This window comes from Podospora anserina, chromosome 6, assembly GCF_000226545.1.
Source record: "Podospora anserina S mat+ genomic DNA chromosome 6, supercontig 3".
NCBI lineage: Eukaryota > Fungi > Ascomycota > Sordariomycetes > Sordariales > Podosporaceae > Podospora > Podospora anserina.
The window spans coordinates 40,637-61,150 of NW_001914841.1; the positions used below are offsets into that span (position 1 = coordinate 40,637).

Sequence of the window (20,514 nt, forward strand, 5' to 3'; positions counted from 1 at the left end):
TGTGCTGGAAGGTGTGGGGCAGGGGGATGCTATACTGACGGTGGGGAGGGAAAACAAAAACTTTCAGGTTTTGAGACCGCAGTGCGGGACGGGGGAGGATTGTAAATGGTTTTTTCCGCCTAGTGCGGTTGGTTATCAAGACGGAGAGGGAACGGTGAGGGTTTTCAACATGAAGGTTATGAGGGGGTTTGAGGTGGGCAAGGGGCTGGTGGGGAGGGGGGGTTTAATGTTTAGTGATATTTATTGGAGGGTGGTGTTTGTGCTTGAGGGGGGGAGGGAATTAAAGGGGTGGACGGCGGGGAAGGAGATGGTCGGGGGTTTTGGGGAGGGTGAGTGATTCTTTTTTTTTTTTTTTCTTTTTCTTTTTTTCCTGCTGGACTGATTGGGTTGAGAGGGAAAGCTGACATTGAACAGAGAGTGATTCATTGGGGGACATGCCCTCTACTCCGGCTTCGCATAACATGGCGGCGTTTTCGTACGACTTGGTGAATCAGATGATTGTGACGTTGGAGGATGGGGGGAGGAGGCTCGGGGTGAGGACGTTGGATGGGTTGGCCGGAAACAAATGGACATTGGCGAGAGAGGAGGATGATCCGGCTGGGTTGGGGGATCAGAAGGGCGAGGTGCGGTTTACTGCTATCACTGGGAATCCGGAAAAGAGGGTGTTTGGCATGGTGAATGGCAATATCCATGAGTGGCGGTTTTCGAGCGGGAGGCCGAGGAGTTGGGAGTATGTGGGGAGGGTGTCGACTTCGCCTGTTTTGACGGGGTGACCATGGCATGAATATTGAAGATTTGGATCTGTGTTATAGCGAGGCGTTTGGGATTGGGAGGTGAGGTTTTGTATACATCACAACTTGGATATCATATCCGTGGTCATATGGTCGCATAAATTCACCCATCATATTTTATCAAATCCAAGACACCCCCGCTATTCTCCCCCCCGCCCCCGGTCTGGGACTTGGTCTACTTATCTCCCCACGCACACATAATACCCCTCCCACAATTGGTCACAGTTGATCTGACAGAGGCCGCTCAGCAAGAGGTCGATGAATTCGGGTGTGCAGTAGCGGTTGAGGTCATCTTCGCCACCTAAGGGTTCGCGACTTACGGATGGGTTGAGGTCGTAGCTGTTTTACTGTCATTAGCCTGTTTGCTCTTTCTTTTGATCCGCAAAACAGGGGGAACATACAACTGAAGCAGTGTCAAATTCGCCCTCGAGGCCAAGCTGCGGCAAGTGTCGTTCTGGGTAATGACGGCCAAGTTCTTGCCTATGATAATGCCGAAGAGGAGGTGGTCAGTAGGCGTTTTTTCAGGAGCATCTTCCTCACGCCAAGCCAAAGAAATCCCATGTCTCATCCTGCCTGAGTTTCTCATTTCACTCACAGTTACTGGGTGTTCCGGGTAGCGTTGGCCGACTTCCACTCGGGGTTGTCGTCGTAGCTGGCGCTCTTGTCGTCGGCGTTCCGCATGTCCCGCTTGTGACGATTGCCGTGCTGGTCAACACCCTGGTCGAGACTGAGACACTGGTTAGAATAGTTGTCAGTGTCTGCGTTACCGGTACGACAGTCTGAACTGTTCTCGTGGTTGTTGTCGTGGTCGTGGAGGATCTGGTTGACGTGACGGTGACCTCCACCAGGTTGGTGATGACTGTTGTTAGCGTGGCGGTGACTGGGACTGTGGCTGTGCGTGTTACGATGCTAGTCAAGGTGAGATCGACCGTTCGGGTCACAATGGCGGTGGCACCAGTGGTGAGAGTAGTGGTGGAGGTGACGCGAACTGTCTGGGTTGTAAAGGCCGTGGCCGGAACGGTGTTGGTGATGGTCCTGGTAGCAACGACCGTCTGTGGTACAGTGGTCGTAACAGTAGCTGTGTTGGTCTGGGAGACGATCGAAGTGCGGGTGACGGCTACAACGGACGTGACAGTGACAGTGACTGAAGCGGTAGGCCCCGGCGTGATGGGAGCACTGCTGGCAGAAGAGATAGCGCCGGCACCGCAAGAGCCAAAACCTCTTTGGCAGCCATCTGACAGGCAGTAATCAGCCGAACTACCGCAAAAGCCAAATTGCGAGCAGCAGTTTCCGAAGCTCGATCCGGTGCAGGTCACGCCCGAGCCACAAGTGCCATCCTGGCTGACGGTGAGGCGCACCGGAGAAGAAGACGTAGGGGCAGCAGATGTCGTCCGTGATGCCGAGGCTGTAGGGCCACTGTCGGCAATTCCCTCGATGCAATATAAACCACCAGTAACCAGCTGCGAACAGCTCGTGACTGAAGGATTGGACCGGAGGAACTGAGTCACGGTGATGCCGGCGATCTCAGCCAGGATGGCACATGTGTCTCCCTCATAGGCCTCGATGAATCGAGTACATTCTGCCGAAGCCCCCGCAACAGCCAGAGCAGAGACCAGGAGGCCCCTGAAGATCGCCGTAGAAAGCATTGCACGTCTGACTACGGTCGAGAAGCCGCGTTTCATTGTTAGTGAACGGTGGGAACCCCTACAGCATACGATCGACATCTTGCACTTACATGGATACCTTGGCAAACGAGTTCCAAAGGGCCGGAATTGATCTACCGGGTTGGGAGCGGGATGTGGTAGGTGAAGAACTCACTTATGTGAGACAATAAGAAGCTGATCGTCCAGTCTTATAGCATATCCGGGTTCAACCTGCAGACCACCGGGTTCCGGCCATCTTACCGGAGCTGTACCATCATCAGCCACCCGCGAAATCGACATGTTGCACCGCACCGACAGATACCCATGGTTACCAGCGTTGATGGTCTGCTTGCACTTTACGAATTGTCAGCTCAGTGTTTGGTAACGGCCCCGGGCTGGGCTGCCTCTTGCTCGGCAGAGGGTGTCGGGGTGAAGACGGGATATAAATATAGCACGACGTTACGGCATTGGCTCGCATATGGGTATGTTGCGGAGGTTGGTGCGAGGTAGAATTTATGGCTAAACGATTCCCCGCCGAAAGCAATATCGAAGGGATCCGTTTTGTCGAGTAACAAGAAGGCAGGCTAATATCGAGGTTGCATTCTGTCGCTTGACTCGAGCGATTTTGTCTCCATATTCTGCCCTGACCAGGCTGGACCTGCATGACCTCTGAACCTGAAAGCTGATGGCAGTGGCATGTTGCATTCAAATATAAGACGCTGCCCACTCGGTTGTCAGTGTATCGTAACTTGTCCGGCCTTCGTGCTCATCAACAGTGCGGCCAGAGCATTCCAAAGCATCGGCAGTAAATTCGACCAGCGACAGTTCACACTGACTGTTCGAGAGCCAAAAAGATGAGAACAAGTATCCAATTTCATTTCCCAAAAAGAAACGGTCATCCTGAGGGTATCGTGCACAACTGCTCCCGAATATCGTTTCCAGAGATGCCAATTAACTACACATGAATGTTGACAAGTACATAGAAAAGTAGTGGGTATCGGGAGAAAACAAAAGAAAAAGGTCTCGTCCTGGGTCCTGTCGCCTCCTGATTACAAATAAGCTCTGCGCTTGGGTGTTGGCATCAGATCGACTTCCCCCTCAACGGTCCGGAGTGAGGTATTGGTGACGTATTTGATTCAATCTCTCAGGCCCCGCACCATCACGGCCTCCTTGCTGGTCATGGGCGTCGAGTTGTCTTCGTGGCTACGTTTGCACTTTTGGCATTTCCCGCCCGTCTCTTTGGGGTGTGGGATTTGGGCGCCGGTGACTGGACAGATGTAGACTCGCTTGCTGTATGGCTGGTGCATCTGAAAGCAAGAGGGGCATTCTTTGTCGGGTCGTCGAGAAAGAGTGTCTATTCTGTAGCCTGTATTGGGGCATATGAAGACAGACTGCCAGATGATGTCGTGGGCGGCCTGGCAGTGGGTGCAGAGGCCGAGAGGGTTCTCGAGCTCCTCGCCCGTGTTGGGGCAGAAAAAGGTTGCCTGAGACAATGTTAGTCATAAGGGCGCGGAGATTGAAGAAGAAGATATCGGATCAAAGACCCACCGGCACAATGGATTGCTTTTGTCCCATGATTGCTGGTGATGATGCTCCTCCTCAATCGGCGGTTATTTGTTGGTGGTGAAAGGTAAAAGGTTTGTTCGAGGCCCGTCGTTATTTTGACATTGTGATGACCCAAGTGCTCCGCGAGGCAAGGTCAATCTGGAGCACAGCCGCCCGTCTTACCCGATTTCGGATGCTGCGTGACGTCGATTTAACGTTGGCAATTTGCCTCTGGTGACTGGTGAGCGGGCAGTCGACATCAGATGGAGGAGGTCCAGAGGTCTAGAGGTCCAGATTGCAGACGCGGAGGGTTATATAAAACCAACGGGAATCCACAGGCAAGCAAGCAAACCAAGCAGCAGATAAAACCCGGGGTATCTCTCCGGCCACGTGCGGGCCAAGGGGAGCTTCGCTGGGAACGGCATCTTCACCGAGAGGCTCCCTTTCTGCGGGCGGCTGGTGGCAGGGTTCAACGGATGACATGAGACAGGTTCTCGAAGAGCACTGCAGGCCAAAAGTGCAGTGGATGTAACACTCCTTCATTAGGCTATTCCTCCGCCTGTCCGACCGCGGGCCCACTCGGCCGATCATTTCTCTGACTCTGATTTGACTTTCACAGAAACTGTCAAACATTGTTGCGCGCGGGGGGGAAGGGGGAAGCCCAGAGAGGAGAAGACGGCGGGAAAAGAGGGGCCGATGCAGCAGTGAAGGAGTGGAAGGGCGCGGTTGAGTGCCATGTGGTAGGTAAGCACCGAGGCATTTCATGCGTTGAGACAGGCCAGAGCGGAATTCCAGACGTTCGAAATATGGTTCGTGCGTCTCCAAGAAACGTCGTCGTAGTCTTGGCACCCATCCGTCTGGCTTGGCAATGCTGTGTATAAGTCCGAGTGTCAAATGGCAAGGTGAGTCTTTGTCTCCTTGTCTTGGACACCTGCCTGACTGAGATAAGATGGCCAGCATGTGGTGACATGATGCTGCAGCGTGCTCGTAAAAAGCAATCACTAGTTCCGGGTGTAGTGCGCCACAAAAACGTGTGCGAAACGTGGTTTGGAGGACGCTGAGATGCGATCTCGACTGGGCACTGACGGTGCTGCATGGTTTGTGCGCTAGCGCATGCCTCCGGGGCAATGGAATCCCCTAATTGGGCCGCCTCAGGGATTATGCTGCTGTAGACGGTGGTCTGTGCGGGAAACATTGCAGCACTGCCCTGCAACCAACACCATATCGTTATCTAATACCCAACACCCCACTCCCGCTCTGCTCTGCTCGACCTCTTGCCCTGCCCGTGGGATATGTCGGATGCGCATTACGAGAACGGGATGCATGAACTGAACCGCCACCCTCCCCCGCAAAAAGGCGGTCAATTGTTTCTCCTCGGGGCATCAACCTGGTTCTTGGAATTTGGACACTCTCGTGGAACTTTGGAACTGCTGGATGCTCGCTCCTTGGCACCAACGGCTGCTCTTCCGAACCCCCCGGCTCCATCTGATCGAACATGGCGCCGTATCGACGGGCCATCCCGCCCTTCCGCCAGTGTGTTAGTATCAGAAGCAAACTCCATCTACATCATACGTCATGTTTCTCTGGTACCAGCCTTATTAGTTGTTTTGCCCCTCTAATGTGTGGCTTTCCTCTTTTCAGATATTAACCCGTACCGTGGGAGACACCTAACGGCAACACCATGGAGAGAAACCTTGCAACCACACCGAAAAAGCCTATGCCCGAGGTGGAGATGAAGTCCCAGAAACACACACTCCAAACCAGGCTCTCGGAACATCGCCAAGGGTCCATCTACCACACTTGAGGAGAAGAGAAGCTTTTGCAATTGGACTGGCGGACAATCAAGAGATTCGCGTAGACGGGCCGAGTCGTGGGGCAAGTATCGGCTAATTTGTCACCAATATGTTCAGATCACGTACTTGCATCTCCCCAACCCGCACCTCCGGTGTCCGCCTCGGCCCTCCCGGCCGAGAAGGAATGAACCCCCTGTCATTTCATCGACATAAAATGTCTAGGTTGACACCGAGATGTCAGACCTCCACCTCGACTCACCCGGCCACGAAACCTGTACCAAGCCATCAGCTTCAAAGATGCGTTGGTCAACGGCAATCATATTTCTGGCCACGGCTCTGGCCCCGGGGGCACAGTGTCTGTTCACCGGGGGTGGTTTGACCATACTGTCAAAGAACAATCTTGACGGTGAGGTCTTGTCGGATCAAGATGGAGAGTGATATCACTGACACCCGAATAGGTGCCGAAAATGACAAGTCCGCCGCCATCCTCATCAACCAGCCCAGTCCCAACTATGCCGCCGCCATGGCCTGTCAGCTGCTCGGAGAAGAGACATGGGACCCTAAGAAGTCCAAATTCACCACCACGTTGGCGAGATCATTGCCCTATCAAGCATACCTTGGAGTGGTCCCACGGGACCAGCTCTACTGGGTTTCCAAGAGCAACCCCAACGCTGATAAGTGTCGGGCCATTGATCCCACAGGCAAGACTCGCAATGTTGATTGCTCCACCGAGCTACCTACCCTCTGTTCCCAGTCAGCCCGAGTGTCCAACCAGACCGTCGATGACACCTCATCCAACTGGCAAGTCCAGCAGTTTGTTGGTTCGAAACTGGTGACCGGTTACCGCGACCTACACGCCTGGAAGTTCCGCGGCCTGCGCTTTGCCGACCCACCGAGGCGGTTCACCTACTCCAAAGTCGCCAATTACGGAGAGGACGGCGAGATTGACGCCACCAAGGCCGGAGCAGACTGCTCGCAACCCATCGGCGAAGTCACCAGTGGCAGCAGCGAGGACTGCCTGTTTGCCAATGTCTGGACGCCTTACCTGCCGCGTATGGCCGGCCAAGATGCCAAGAAACAGTTGAAGCCTGTCATGCTATATCTCTACGGCGGAGGCTTGACATCCGGTTCTGGAAAGAATCCAAACACGGATGGAACCAACCTTGCCTCGAGGGGCGATGTCGTGGTGGTGTCTGTCAACTACCGCGTCGGTTCGCTTGGTTTCTTGAACCTGAATGATGATGTCCACAAGGGAAACTACGCCATCTCAGACATGATTACTGCCTTGGAGTGGGTCAACAAGTACATCAAGTACTTTGGCGGTGACCCGAACAAAGTGACCTTATTCGGAGAGTCTGCAGGTGCTTTGGGCACTCATGTCGTCCTCAGCTCGCCAAAGGCAAAGGGTCTATTTCACCGTGCTATCCTACAGTCCAACCCAGATGGATACCCAAGCCCGGAAAGGCCTGTCACCCCTGCCATTTTCTACGACACACTGGCCCACAACTATGAGACGACCACCAAGAACGTGTTGAAAGACGCCGGCTGTTTGGATGCAAAAGACAAAGTTGCCTGTCTCGGAAAGCTAAGCGGCTTCGACCTCGTCAACCTGCCGACCAACGCCTAGTAAGTCCACTATTCCGCTTCCATTCTTCTTGTGTCTTTGCTCACGAAACCAGCGGTATCGTCCAAGACGGCCTCTACCTCACCACCCCAACCCTCAACTTCACCTCCACTCTGGCGTCCAAGATTCCCGTCATGCTAGGCATCACCCGCGACGAAGTCGGCGTCATGATTGACGACCCCCCGGCCCCCAACGCAACCTTCATCCAGTACTTCAACACCGTCGCCCAGAAGCACTTTGGCCTTCCCGCCAACTCCACCTCCCTGTTCTCCCTCCCGGCGAGCACTCTCGCCCTCCAAAATAACGAAGCCGCCATACTCAACAGCACCATCTCCCTTCTCTCCTCGTTAATCTTCACCTGCCCCTCCCTCGCCAAAGCCTACAGCGCCTCCCGCCACGGCACCTTCAAAGACACGTACTATTTTGTCTTCAACCGGACCTACCAGATGCCGGGGTACTCCCGTGATTGGTGTCGACCTCCTAGCACCAACGGGTACCCTAAGGGGATTTTGGATATGGAGTACTACAAGTGTCATGCGGGGGAGCAAATGATTGTTTTTGGGACTGAGGCTAGGGGAGGGTTGCCGGACAGGGATGGTAACGACTTTGCTTTTGAGCGGTTGGTGGTTGATTACTGGGGGGCGTTTGCGCGGTGGGGGAAGCCCGAGTTTGGAAAGGGGTATTTGGAGGTGAGGGGGTTTGAGGGGACGAGGAGGGAGGTGGAGAGGTTGGGACGGTGGGAGGGTGTGGATTGGAGGCGGCCAAAGGCGAGGGTGTTGCAGTGGGGTGGGAAGGGGGGGATGGTTGGGTTTGGGGAGTTGAGTGGTTTGTGTGCGAGTTTGGGGGTGGAGTTGACTGTGTTGGAGGGTTGAGATGTTAGGTGTTGGGAAGTGGCTGATTGGCATAGGCTTTTTGCTGGTTTCGGAAGAGGGGTTGGAAGGGCGTCACAAAGAAATACGGCTCTGGTTGCTGTGACGCAGCACTTGAACCATGTTTTTGGCTGAAATAATAGGAAAATCGCCCGGAGTATGATTGTTCGCAACTTGAGCTTTGCCCTGTTCGGTGTTACGTTCTGGAGTAGAATAACCATAAGACGGGATGTAACACCTTTGTGGGGGGGTAAGTTCCGGTTCTGCATGTGAGCTGATGACATCCTTCCGACTGACCTCGACTTGACCAATAGTATAGCTTCGTTGCTGATCCGATTTGTCTCGGGTAGTGCCAGCCTTTTACCAGATCAAGTGAGACATAGCCGGGGTACCGTGACCTGGGATACGTGAACAAGCGAAACCCTCAACCTGCTAGAGAACGTCGACAGAAACAGGTTCGATGCTAGATAGTGTTCCCTCAAGCCTTATCAGCAATACCATCGGTTGCCGCTCGTCACATCTCACATTCCATCTCTCACCCTACGCATAATGTGGCTGTCTCTAGTCCCCGAACTCATGCATGTTCCCAGCCAACCAGCCTCTTGTCTCACCTCAGCCTCGGCCTTTATGTCTCTTTTCTCCACGTCATATACTTAGTCACCTAACCTGTACCGAACCGTATTCTTGTGTGTTCCCTCTTTTATCACAGCTCAAACAAATCACCATGGCAAAGGACGACCGCGAATTCCGCATCCTCATCTGCGGAGGCGGAGTTGCTGGCCTCACTCTAGCAAATGCGCTTGAGGTATTCTTCCCTCCCCGCACTTTCCAAGTCAATATAAAGCACTGATAGCAGGTCCAGCAAGCCTCCATCCCCTATCTCCTCCTCGAACGCCGCCCTGACCTCGCTCCCCAGGTCGGCGCCTCGATCGGCATCTTCAGCTCGGGCGCGCGCATCCTCGACCAGCTCGGGGCCTGGGACCGCATCGAGAAAGAAGCCGAGTGGATCAACCTGCTTACTGCGCGTCGAGCAGACGGGAGCGTGATTTGCGAGGACAGGAGTACTGAGCTTATCCTGGCGAGGACGGGGTACTGCACTGCGTGGGGGGAGCGGCAGGTTTTGCTGCGGGGATTGGTGGATAACATCAGGGACAAGAGCAAGTTGTTGACGGGGAGGAATGTGGTGGAGGTGAGGCATGATTTGGACAAGGGGGTGAGGGTTGTTTGTGATGACGGGGAGGAGTTTGAGGGGGATGTTCTGGTGGGGTGTGATGGGGTTAATAGTTTGGTGAGGGGGAGGATGTGGGAGTTGGCGGGGGTGGTGGAACGGGAGAAGGAGAGTAAGTTGAGCGGGAGAAATGTAAGAGAAACAGAGAGAGAGGAGCTGACTTTGGTGGCAGGTTTGTTCGCTGACCATAACACGCTGTTTGGCATTGCGTACGGGGTGCAAGGGCTGACGTCTGGGCATCTGGATACATCGTACAATATCGGCCGTGTTGGAATGACGATTGTTGCCGACGAGGGAAAGGTGTACTGGTTCGCAGGAGAGCGTCTCTCCCGAAGATACCACCATGGCGAAATTCCACAATTCAACGAACAAGAAGTCCAATCCTTCCTCGCCCGCAACGGCGACCTCATCCTCCGCCCAGACCCCAACCGTCTCACCCTCGCGGACCTCTGGAAAAAAACCGTCGTCCACCGCCTCGTCTCGATCGAACAAGGCAGATTCAAACTCTGGCACTGGGGCCGAATCACCTGCGCAGGAGACAGCATCCACAAGTCGACCCCCAACTTGGGAGTTGGTGGAAACATTGCCATCGAAAGCGCAGCCGCGCTGGCCAATGGGATCAAGAAGCTGGCTGACAAATGCGCCCGGACGGGACAGCTGCGTCCCTCGCCGGATGACATCCAAAAAATGCTCGCCGAGTACCAACAGGAACGGGAAACACGGGCAGCTGCGGTTGTGGACGCGTCGGGCTTCTTGACACAAGCCCACTGCATGCAGACGGCTTATTCTCGATTCTTTGTTAACTGGCTGCTCCCCAACTTTGGAGAGCTGATTGCCGAGCTTTTTCATCACGTTATGATCGGAGCGACGAAGATTGATTACTTGCCGCTGCCGAAACGATCACTCATGGTGACCGCACCGTTCAACCCGACCATGGGGGATGGGAGGAGGGAGAGCAGGTTCGAGAGGGCGTTGTTTGCTCTGCCGTTGTTTTTGATGTCGTGTCTTGCTTTTTGGATCATGAATGTGGGAATGCCGGAGCAGTGGGCGAAAGAGCAGCGTGATGGGGGTTTTATCGCTGTTGACAACATTTTGGTTCCGGTGCTGCGGTCGTTTTATGGCTGGAGGAGTCTTGACGAGACGATGGCGTGGGTGAATATGATCTTTGTGCCGGGTATGTACGGCACATCGGAAGAAGGCCGCCGGCATATGATCACCTTTCTGCTTGAGGGGCTGCCCATCTTTACGATCTGGCTGCTGGAGTCGACACGGCGGGCGAATGCGCTTACTATCTTGCAGCTGTAGGTTCTTGCTCCTCCTCAGATCCTTACCCTTTCTCAATCACTGACCCCCCTCACAGGCCCAACCTCTTCCTCACCCTCTGCCAACTCATGGGCGTGGGCATCATCGGCCCCTTCTACCTCTACCTCCACTACATCCTCTCCCCCATCGAATCCTTCGCCGCCCGCGACAAGCGCCTGACCAACACCCGCTGGTCGTACACCACCCTCCCTGCCATCCTCCTCGCCTACCTCACCCCCCTAATTGGGTTCCTCTTCTCTCCTGACCTCCCCCAACGCCAATCCTGGCTGTTCATCTGGCAACCCTTCCCCATCTGGACCGCACTGGCAATGCTCACCCTCTCCAGACTATTCAGCGACACCGTCAACCAAGACAAGATCAACAACTTCACCAAAGACCTCCCCGTTCTTCGAATTTACATCGGCTTGGGGAGTATCATAGCAGCAGCGGCACATGTATGGGGGAGAAATGGCGGGGTTGACCCGGCACACTGGGGGTTGTTTTTCCCGGGAGGGATCCCGAGACATTACGGGGATTTGACCTCGTTTGCGGTCAATTTCCTAAAGTGGGATTACCTTTTCGGTTTTGGGAGCCACATTGTCTGGCTGGGGTATTTGTTTTGGGATTTGAGACAGGCGGGCATGTTGAGGGAGGGGTGGGGGAATGTGATGGGGTTGGTGGTGGCTGGGTTGGTGACTGTGGGGCCGGGGGCGACGATTGGGGGGGCGTGGGTGTTTAGGGAGGGGGTTTTGGCGAAGAGGTGGCATAAGGATGCGGTGACGGTGGAGAGTGTAGGGAGGCTGCATGGGGGGAGTAAGTAGGGGCACTGAGATGTCTTGGGAGACTTTGACGGTGAGGGAAGACGGTTGTTTGACAATGGTGGTTATGGCCGGGAAGATCACGACTTGAACGGAAAGCGGGCAGAGTCTGGTGCAGGTGCCTGTGGAGGAGTGAGTGGCTGTAATTGCTCAAGCAAATTATGAACGCCAACAAAACAAACTATCATTTTCCAACGCTAAGCCAATGCAATAGCCCATCCTAAGAGATACCCAGAAAAACCGATTGGCCCAATCTACCTTGGAAGTTATCCAACCAGATCAACAAACAAAATAATTCCCCGCCACCACCTCCCCCAACCCAAACCTCTCCTCGAAACCCGCCTGATCAAACCTCACCCTCTCCCACGCACCAATCTTCCCATCCCTCGCGGCCCCCCACCCCATCTCCTCCCTGATTTTGTCTCCAGTCACCCCCTCGGGCTGCTGCCACATCAGACAAACATAGCGATGCGGCTCGCTCCACCCCGGCGGGGAAGGGCCCATGTACTGCGCCACTTCCCCTATGTCATCCTCACCTAGGTTGAACCTAGTGTCCCGCTCCAGAGGGATAAACTGCTTGTTTGTGTCAATGTCATCCTCGCCCGTGAAAGAGGTCGACAATGCCAGGTCGGCCTGCATGCCGTGGAGGATTGGGCCCAGGACTGGAAAAGAAGGGAAGGGGGGGTCGAGGTCGAGGGTGGTGATTAGGAAGCGGGGGATGGTGAGGGGGTTTATGTCAGGTTGGTCTTCATTTTTGGTGGAGGTGGAGGGTTTGTTTGCGTCGTCGTCAGGGTCGGTGTGGGAGGAGACGGGTGAGAGGTCGTTGTTGGGGAATTTGAGGTTGTGGAGGGCCGAGGCCGAGACGGAGAAGGAAGGGGGGGTTGCGGAGGTGGTGGTGGAGAGGTGCTGGCCTGGGGAGGAGACGGTTTCGGCGGGGAAGTGGATGCGGAGGGAGGGGGAGGAGGGGTTGTTGGTGAGGGTGTCGAGGAGGTGGTTGATGCTTTCGGGGGGATTGCGCATTGTGGTGGCTGCGAGGTGTTTGGTTGGCTATATGTGGTTCAGATGTCAAAGACGGAACGTTGAGAAACGACGATGCTGATGGGCTGCAGATCATGGTGAGATCTCAAGGTGATATAGGCATAAGACACGGGATGGTCAAGGTTGACTAATTAAGCGGGGATGATGCAAATCTGCCGTGTGCGTCTGTGTATATGACGCCGGTGTGATCGCACGGATGGAGACTCGATCGGAGAAGGCTCCGAGCATGTGAGTGGAAACCTGATTTAACTTGGCGATCTTCTTTTGCCCCTGTTTATCGGTCCTCTTTGACCGAGTCCTTGTCAACGGTGGCGGCCGTTGACGCCAACGGCGGAGATGTGGGTCTGCCGGATGCGGACCGGATCTTGGCAGCCGTTATCCGCAGCTCGACGGCGGAGGTCCAACGGTGTGGGGTGCGGGGTGCGGGGTGCTTTCTCCCACCCCATTTGAACATGGTTTATAATTCGAGTAGAAATTCCAAAAAAAACCACAGGAAACCCTGTTTCTAGCCAGGACTTGTGTTATTTCAGAATAGCTCCTGCACCTGACCAACCATAGCCAATTTTGAAGACTTACAGTCCGAGCTAACAGAAAGCCTCACATTGCTGAAGGAAACTGTCCTGGTTGTTCCGGTCCTCGAAAAACGGTATCTGCTGTTGTGATTTTCGTTTAATTCTCGCTAACAGGTCAACAGTCAACCAGAATCCTTTGTTTGTGTTTCCGCCGTAATTCCGCCAGTTTTGTGCCGCCAGCCAGCAGTGTAGCACTGTGCTGAAAGAAAAGAGTCCGGCACGCAGAACACTGTGCGGGCGGCACAGCTGAAAGCGTGACCTGTATAAAGCCGCTGTGGTCCCATTTTCGAGCTCAGCATCACTGCGCAGACAACAAATTCTTCAAAGTTTCTCCCGTCGCCATGGTATCTCTCGGTGTTGCCCTCGGCCTTCGGGCTGCCCCGCTTACTGTCATCATACCGAATTACGCGCCCTTTTTCCTGGGCTTGCACTTCTTCTTTGCGTACGGCGTTCTGTCTTCACGCACGCTCAAACAGTGGTACGGCATCGATCACAATGTGTCGCCCCGCTATGATCTTGCCAAGTACGGGGACGCAGCCGTTGCCTCGGGCAAGATCACACAGAAACAACTCGATATGCTCAAACGCAACGAGTCGGCCCACGCAAATGCCGTCGAGAACTACGCTTTCTTTGCTGGCGCCGTGTGCTTAGCTACCGCCGCTGGTGTTGACAGAACCCTGATCAACCGTGCCGGGTTGACCTACACAATTGCACGCGTGGCGTACGGCGCTGTGTACATCCTCATAGACCACCCACAGTGGAGTCAGATCCGTGGTATCACTTGGTGGATCGGCAATCTCAGCTGTTTCTACCTGCTTTACAAAGCAGGAGGAGTGCTCAATTCGTTGTCAAACTAGGGGCACAGAAACAATTTATTACATTTTTGGTTCGTCCATCTTGCGCACCTCGTGTGAGCATGTGTTTCGTGACTTCAAACCCGGAGGCGGTTAGATCCATATGCAAACTCACTAAACAGGCAAATGCTGGTGGGGCTGAGTAGGAGCAAGTGCCTCATTTTGAGACGCAGATGCCTAAAGCTAGCGAGCATGTCTGAAATTTCATTGGATCAGTCGGATTACATGGAAGGAGGAGCCCCTTATCGATAGCATCTCTCGTTGGGCTCCTTCCACCTCTCCCCTAATGTTTTCAACAAGTATGGGACAGCAGGAACTGGCAATATCATGACCGTCAACGTCATTTCCCTCAGATCGCTCGACGCAGACTGCATCAATCATTTCACCGCAGACTTGACCACTGATGAGCGCCGGTTATTCGACACCTCGGTTGCCGCCAAGACATTGATAGAAGAGCTCAAAGCCATTGGTGCTACCCACAAGCAGCATTCAAAGTCACGCCGAGTTGGCGAAGCCCTGATCCCTTTCATCAATGGCCTCGAAACCTACGGCGATGGTCTCAGCATCCTTGCCAATGGCAGCGACATTCTTTGCCCATTATGGGGCAGTCTCCGCATCGTCCTAGACCTGGCCCGCGAGTTTGGCGAGTATTTTGAGAAGTTGGCCCTGATGTTGGAAAACATTGGGACCATTCTCAGCCGCCTCGAACGCTACCCGACATTATACCCAGATAACGAGAATATCAAGGCGCCTATGGTCGACATTTACATCGCCATCTTCGAGTTCTGTGTCCGAGCCAAACAAATCTTCCGCGTGGGCAAGGAAAAATGCCAGGGCATCAAGAGGTTGACGCAAGCGGTTGGCTTGGCCACTGCATTGAGGGTTCTCTGGAAGCCCTTCAGTGTCGACTTTGACGGTATCAAAGACCGCATATCCAAGAATGTGGAGGCCGTCGAGTCCGAGGCTGGGCTGGCCGAGAAAGAGCTGGCTAGCAAGGAACGCACTTTGGCCGGCGAACGTTGGGCAAAGGCCGAACGAAGTCAGAGGTTGATTGCAAACTACGTCGACGCAGAGAGCACAGCCAAAGTGCATGAGTGGCTGGCCCCGGCCAATGTCGCTACAAATCATAAGGCGGCAACAAGTCTTCGTCATGCAAGCTCTGGTACTTGGTTTCTGCACGGCCATCAGTTTCAACGGTGGCTCAGAGAGGACAACAGCTTTCTGTGGCTGCACGCCATTCGTACGTCCAGTCCACCATTCCTTTCTCTTTGAACCTGGGCTAATGTGGGACTCTAGCCGGAGCGGGCAAAACCATCCTATCATCGAGCATCATCAACTACCTGCAAGAAAAGGTGCAGGACCAAAACACCGGGCTCGCTTACTTCTACTGCGATTACAAAGACTCGCAGAAACAGGACCCAGCCAAGATTCTCAGCACAATCCTGGCCATGTTGGCAAAACAGAACAGCGGAGTCTTCGAAAACCTCCAAGACTTCTTTCTTGAGCAGCTTAGACTGGCACCTACATTTACGGCCGAGTTTGACGAGCTTCTTGCAGACTTTAACACTTTTATGAGTGACCACTTCGAGACAGTCATCATTGTCATCGATGCCTTGGACGAGACCAGTCCTTCGTCATGGGAGACTCTCACCGCCGCATTACGGAGCCTCCATGAGCAGTGCCCCAGGCTGAAGATTCTAGTAACAAGTCGGAACGAGCTCCCAATTGCGCGGGCATTTCAAGGCCTGCCAGCCACGTCCATCGAGCAGTCTGATGTCGCAGACGACATTCAAAACTTTGTGGAGGGAGAAGTTGCATCAAGGATCAAGCAAAGGAAATTGAAACTGAGGGATCCAGAGTTGCAAAGCGTTATTGTGGAGAGCCTGGTGACCGGATCAAAAGGCATGTTTCAGTGGGTGCGGTGCCAGATCGATGCCTTGTGCAAGTTGCGAAACGACAAAGCTATCCGCTCTGCTCTGACCAACCTCCCGCGCACGCTGCAGGAAACATACATCCGGATTCTTCAGCGTATAGAAGACGAACACCCGGAGGATGTGGAGATTGTCCGGAAAATACTTTCTTGGTTGGTACGCGGCATCAGAAACCTCTCACTTGAGGAGCTGGCCGAAGCGATCTCGATTGAGCCAGACAATGGAGAGGAGTCCATGGATTTTAATGCCGTGGACACCGACCCCGAGGACATGCTTGAGTTGTTGGGTGGCTTGGTCACTGTATCACCAGACAGGTTTGTGTCCTTGGCACATTTCTCGGTGAAGGAGTTTCTGGTATCAGAAGACATATGCAAGACAAAACCTCTATTCTGTGTTGCCAAGTACGAGACCGAGTCGACTTTGGCATCTGTGTGTCTGACATATCTTTGCTACGACGATTTCGCAAAGCCATTATCGCCTGACTCCGACCAGCTCCAGCAGTACAAGTTTTTGCCTTATGCTGCCAGCGCCTGGGGTTTGCATGCCAAGTACAGCGAGCAAGACGACGAACCGGACGAAGATGTCTTGGATCTGACGATGCGACTCTTCCACTTGACAAATGGCTCACGCAGGAATTTTGTGACCTGGGAACAGTACCAGCACCGTGCAAAATCTGACAAAGCGCTCTCTGGCGTGTCATCAAGGACACCATTGGCCTATGCGGCTTGGTATGGTCTGGCCGGCGCGGCACAGCAACTTCTGGAGGCTGGGGTTGAAGCTGAACAATTGCTTGGGCCATTCAAAGCTGCGGTTTCTCGTGGACACGCTGGCGTTGTCAAGGTCATTCTGAAGTTTGCAACGGCCTCGGGAGACGAGCTACAAGCGAACGGCCCGGTACCGCACCCAGCGGAAAAGATGGCTGAGCTTGACCTTGGCGAAGCACTTTACGATGCAGCAGCTATGGGTCATGCCTCTGTTGTCGATGTTCTTCTGCAACAAAACATCGACCTAGATGCTAGACGACGAAAGGACCGGAGCCCACTTCAAGCAGCAGCCCTTGCAGGGCACGCCGACGTCGTCCGCTTACTTCTCGACAAAAGAGCCAAGCACGCCATCCCCTGTAAACGGTATGGAACTCCACTGGCTGCCGCTGCTGAGAAGGGCCATCGGAAGGTTGTTGAGGTTTTGTTACAAGCTGGTGCAAACCCATGTGGACAGGGAGGCTTGTATTCCTCGCCTCTCACATCAGCCATCGCTGGCAAGAACGTCCAGATTGTTCAGCTGATACTGGAGCATCTTAACGGTGTAAAGGTCAGCAGCCCAGCTCGCAGAAACACTGGACCCCTCGCCATGGCTGCCTCCAACGGTATGGATGAGTGCATCGAGAACTTGGTCGAGTTAGGCTACCCAGTCGAGGACTGCGGTGCTCTGTACCAAGCGTGCTGCGCAGGAAATATCAGCACTATCAACCTGTTGCTGGGTCTTGGGGCAGATGTCAATGAATGGTCGACCTGCAAATATGGCAGTGCCATACACGTAGCCAGCTTCAGGGGGCATCTGGGGGTTTTGCAGCGACTCATCAGTGCTGGGGCGGACCTCAGCGTAACCCATCCAGAGTACGGCAGCCCTCTCGAGCTGGCAGCGTATGGTGGTCATGTCGACTGCGTCAAATTGCTTGCCAAAGCGGGTATCGACATCAACACTGGTGACAATGAAGCCACGGCGGTTGTCCGTGCTGCGGCCAACGGCCACAACGCCGTGATCGAGGCTCTCTACGATCTCGGTCTAGAAAAGGGGGCCACAACAGATGCGGGAAATGCTCTTGTGACTGCAGCATATTTCGGACATTCAGATACGGTGGCCTTTCTCGCGGAACAAGGGGTAGATCTGGCTCTGCTCGGTACGGTTCTTAACAAGCCCATCTCGTGCACACCGCTGGAAGCTGCTGCCTCGAATGGTAAAATGCACGTGGTCAAGCAGTTGCTTCAACTGGGGGCGAGTCCAAGCGAAACCAACAACGGTCGATACGGTGCTCCCCTCTCTGCTGCTCTCAATGCCAAGTCCATCTGTGAAGATATCGTCACGGCTCTATTGGATGCGGGAGCGGATCCAAGCGTCGTGACCGATGAGGAAAGTGGAAGCCACGGGTTTCCACTCCTTTTCGCCGTGAAGCGTGACAGACTTGATCTGGTCAAGATTCTGGTCGAACGCGGGGCTGATGTGAATCTCAAAGCTGGCTTGCTCATCACCGCTCTCCAGGCGGCGGTCGAGCTGGAGAGTGATGCCATCTTCAACTTCTTGCTTGAGGCTGGAGCGGATGTCAATCTTGCTAGCGATTATTCAGATCTCACCGGGAGTATTGACGATGGGCTTGATAAGGGGCCCATCACAGCCCTGCAGTCTGCTGCTTGGCATGGGAAGGATGACCTAATTACAAGGCTCGTCGGGGCTGGGGCTCATCTTTCAGTGGATTTGGGACAAGACGCGCCAAAGCCTCCTTTCAAATCGGCACTCCAGGTAGCATCACTTCGTGGTCATTCCACCACCGTTGACCTACTCCTCAAGCTAGGGAGCGACGCCAACGAAAAGGGTGGCATTTTTACCACGGCCCTGATGGCCGCGTGCTCCCAAGGTCATCTTGAAGTGGTGCGAAGCCTCCTCGCGGCTGGGGCAACCACCGAAGTCATCAAAGGTTCCTGGTACACCAGTCCGTTACTGGCTGCGCTCCGCCATGACGGAGTGGAGGTGGAGCTTATCAAACTTCTGGTTGAGCATGGTGCAAATGTCAATGAAAGAGCCGGCGGTTGGGGTTACCCGCTTCCCTGCGCCGTGGGCTTCCAGTCTGATGATAAAGTGGCTCTGTACCTTATTGAACAAGGTGCCGATGTCAATGCTGTGGGGGGAGTATGGGGCACTGCTCTTCAGGTCGCCGCATACCACTACGACGACGAGAAGTTGGAAACCTTGCTTGACAAGGGCGCCGATCCAAACATACAAGGTGGGCAATACGGCACTGCTTTGCAAGCAGCATACAGCCGGGGCGCCTACGTCATCATCAGGATCCTGTACAGGCATGGCGCTCGGAATGATCTCCTTGGGGGTATGTTTGGGTGTGCTGGCGGCGCGGCAGTTGGATATCCCGGTAAGGATGATTCCTGGGGATCCTGCTCGACGCTGCTCCATCAGATGATCAACTACCACGACTTTGACGTCAACCTTGCCTATGGACGCTTCGGCAATGGACTGCAGCACTGTGTCTGGATGGAGCGCGAAGATGAGCAGTACTTTGTCGAGGCTGGAGCCGAAGTCAACAAAGTAGCTGGTCATTATGGCACCGCTCTCAACGCTGCGGCTGTCACCTATCAGGAGGGCACATTTGATTACCTGATGGAGAAGGGTGCCGACGCAAAGCTGGGTAACGAACTGTACCCAAACGCGCTATTCGCCGCCATCGAGAGCATCGATAAGGGGCAAAAGATCTTTGACAAGGTGATGAAGCTGGGGGTTGATCTGAACGAACCCGTTTCGACGGTCCGTGGTACCGCGCTCCAGGCCGCGGCGCTTCGGAATTCGTGGTACGCTGTCAGGAAGCTGGTCAAGGCTGGGGCCGAGGTGAACCCGGGTCGCGCGTCTGGACGGTGGGGCACACCGCTGATAGCCTCCGTGTCGCAAGGGGAGCCGGAGAGTTGGCGTCTCCTCCTCAGGAAGGGGGCAGACGTCTGCACCAAAGCAGGGCACTTAGGCACGGCTCTCCACGCGGCTATTCTTCATGGCAAGGTCGAGGCGGTGGACCTACTTCTGGGGAGAGGTGCGGATCCCAACGCCAGGGGGGGGAGATACGGGACGCCGCTGCAGGCTGCTTGTGCGTCTAGGGCTTCGAAGTGGGTTATTGCCATGCTGCTTAACCGTGGGGCTGAGATTGATGCCACGGGTGGGAAATACCACACTGCTTTGCAAGCGGCCTGTCAGACGGGGGAGCTAGAGACGGTGGAAATGCTGGTGAGCAGAGGGGCGGATGTGAACTTGAGGGGTGGGTGGTTTTTCAGTCCGTTGTATGCTGCTGTTTTTGTAGGTCATTCGGAAATTGTGAGGTATTTGCTCAGAAACGGAGCTACGTGGGAGGAGGTTGATGTTCAGAGGATGAAGGGACACCATGCGGGCTATTGGGCTGATTGGGTGAGGGATAGTGTGGAGGATGAGAAGAAGAAGGGCGCGGAGGATGGGGAGGAGGATGCGCATGAGGAGGAGGATGACGAGGTGGAGGAAGAGGAAGACGAGGATTTTGTGGCGGATAATGTCGAGTCTATACCTGGGTTTGATCAGCCTTGGAAACGGATGTCGAAGTGGGGGGTTGTTAAGAATCGGATTGCGTTGAAGGTTGGGCTTTTGGAGAAGGCGGCGGTCGAAGTTGAGGTTAAGGAGGGTTCGGGGTCAAGTGAGGAGGAGGAAGTCATCGATCCGGTTTTTCAGGAGGAGTTGCTTTGGGTTGGTGAAGATCTGTTGTAG

The 20,514-nt window shown here is 54.5% G+C and overlaps 7 protein-coding genes across 7 annotated transcripts; 4 read left to right on the forward strand and 3 right to left on the reverse strand.

Moving 5' to 3' along the window:
- Window positions 1-970: 970 nt before the first annotated feature.
- On the reverse strand, window positions 971-2,515 carry PODANS_0_90 (uncharacterized protein; the record flags this gene model as incomplete). Its single annotated transcript, XM_001904498.1, has 3 exons — window positions 971-1,130; window positions 1,193-1,271; window positions 1,387-2,515. 3 exons carry the CDS (start codon window positions 2,513-2,515, stop codon window positions 971-973), a joined length of 1,368 nt encoding a protein of 455 aa, XP_001904533.1.
- A 1,055-nt stretch (window positions 2,516-3,570) lies between these two features.
- Window positions 3,571-4,009, reverse strand: PODANS_0_100 (uncharacterized protein; the record flags this gene model as incomplete). Its single annotated transcript, XM_001904499.1, has 2 exons — window positions 3,571-3,918; window positions 3,983-4,009. The coding sequence occupies 2 exons, from the start codon at window positions 4,007-4,009 to the stop codon at window positions 3,571-3,573; spliced, it is 375 nt and encodes a 124-aa protein (XP_001904534.1).
- Window positions 4,010-6,006: 1,997 nt separating this feature from the next.
- On the forward strand, window positions 6,007-8,268 carry PODANS_0_110 (uncharacterized protein; the record flags this gene model as incomplete). Its single annotated transcript, XM_001904500.1, has 3 exons — window positions 6,007-6,178; window positions 6,231-7,398; window positions 7,452-8,268. The coding sequence occupies 3 exons, from the start codon at window positions 6,007-6,009 to the stop codon at window positions 8,266-8,268; spliced, it is 2,157 nt and encodes a 718-aa protein (XP_001904535.1).
- Window positions 8,269-8,845: 577 nt separating this feature from the next.
- On the forward strand, window positions 8,846-11,616 carry PODANS_0_120 (uncharacterized protein; the record flags this gene model as incomplete). Its single annotated transcript, XM_001904501.1, has 3 exons — window positions 8,846-9,070; window positions 9,122-10,794; window positions 10,854-11,616. The coding sequence occupies 3 exons, from the start codon at window positions 8,846-8,848 to the stop codon at window positions 11,614-11,616; spliced, it is 2,661 nt and encodes an 886-aa protein (XP_001904536.1).
- A 276-nt stretch (window positions 11,617-11,892) lies between these two features.
- PODANS_0_130 (uncharacterized protein) lies at window positions 11,893-12,633 on the reverse strand (the record flags this gene model as incomplete). Its single annotated transcript, XM_001904502.1, has 1 exon — window positions 11,893-12,633. The coding sequence occupies one exon, from the start codon at window positions 12,631-12,633 to the stop codon at window positions 11,893-11,895; it is 741 nt and encodes a 246-aa protein (XP_001904537.1).
- Window positions 12,634-13,564: 931 nt separating this feature from the next.
- PODANS_0_140 (uncharacterized protein) lies at window positions 13,565-14,080 on the forward strand (the record flags this gene model as incomplete). Its single annotated transcript, XM_001904503.1, has 1 exon — window positions 13,565-14,080. One exon carries the CDS (start codon window positions 13,565-13,567, stop codon window positions 14,078-14,080), a length of 516 nt encoding a protein of 171 aa, XP_001904538.1.
- A 324-nt stretch (window positions 14,081-14,404) lies between these two features.
- PODANS_0_150 (uncharacterized protein) lies at window positions 14,405-20,514 on the forward strand (the record flags this gene model as incomplete). Its single annotated transcript, XM_001904504.1, has 2 exons — window positions 14,405-15,317; window positions 15,374-20,514. 2 exons carry the CDS (start codon window positions 14,405-14,407, stop codon window positions 20,512-20,514), a joined length of 6,054 nt encoding a protein of 2,017 aa, XP_001904539.1.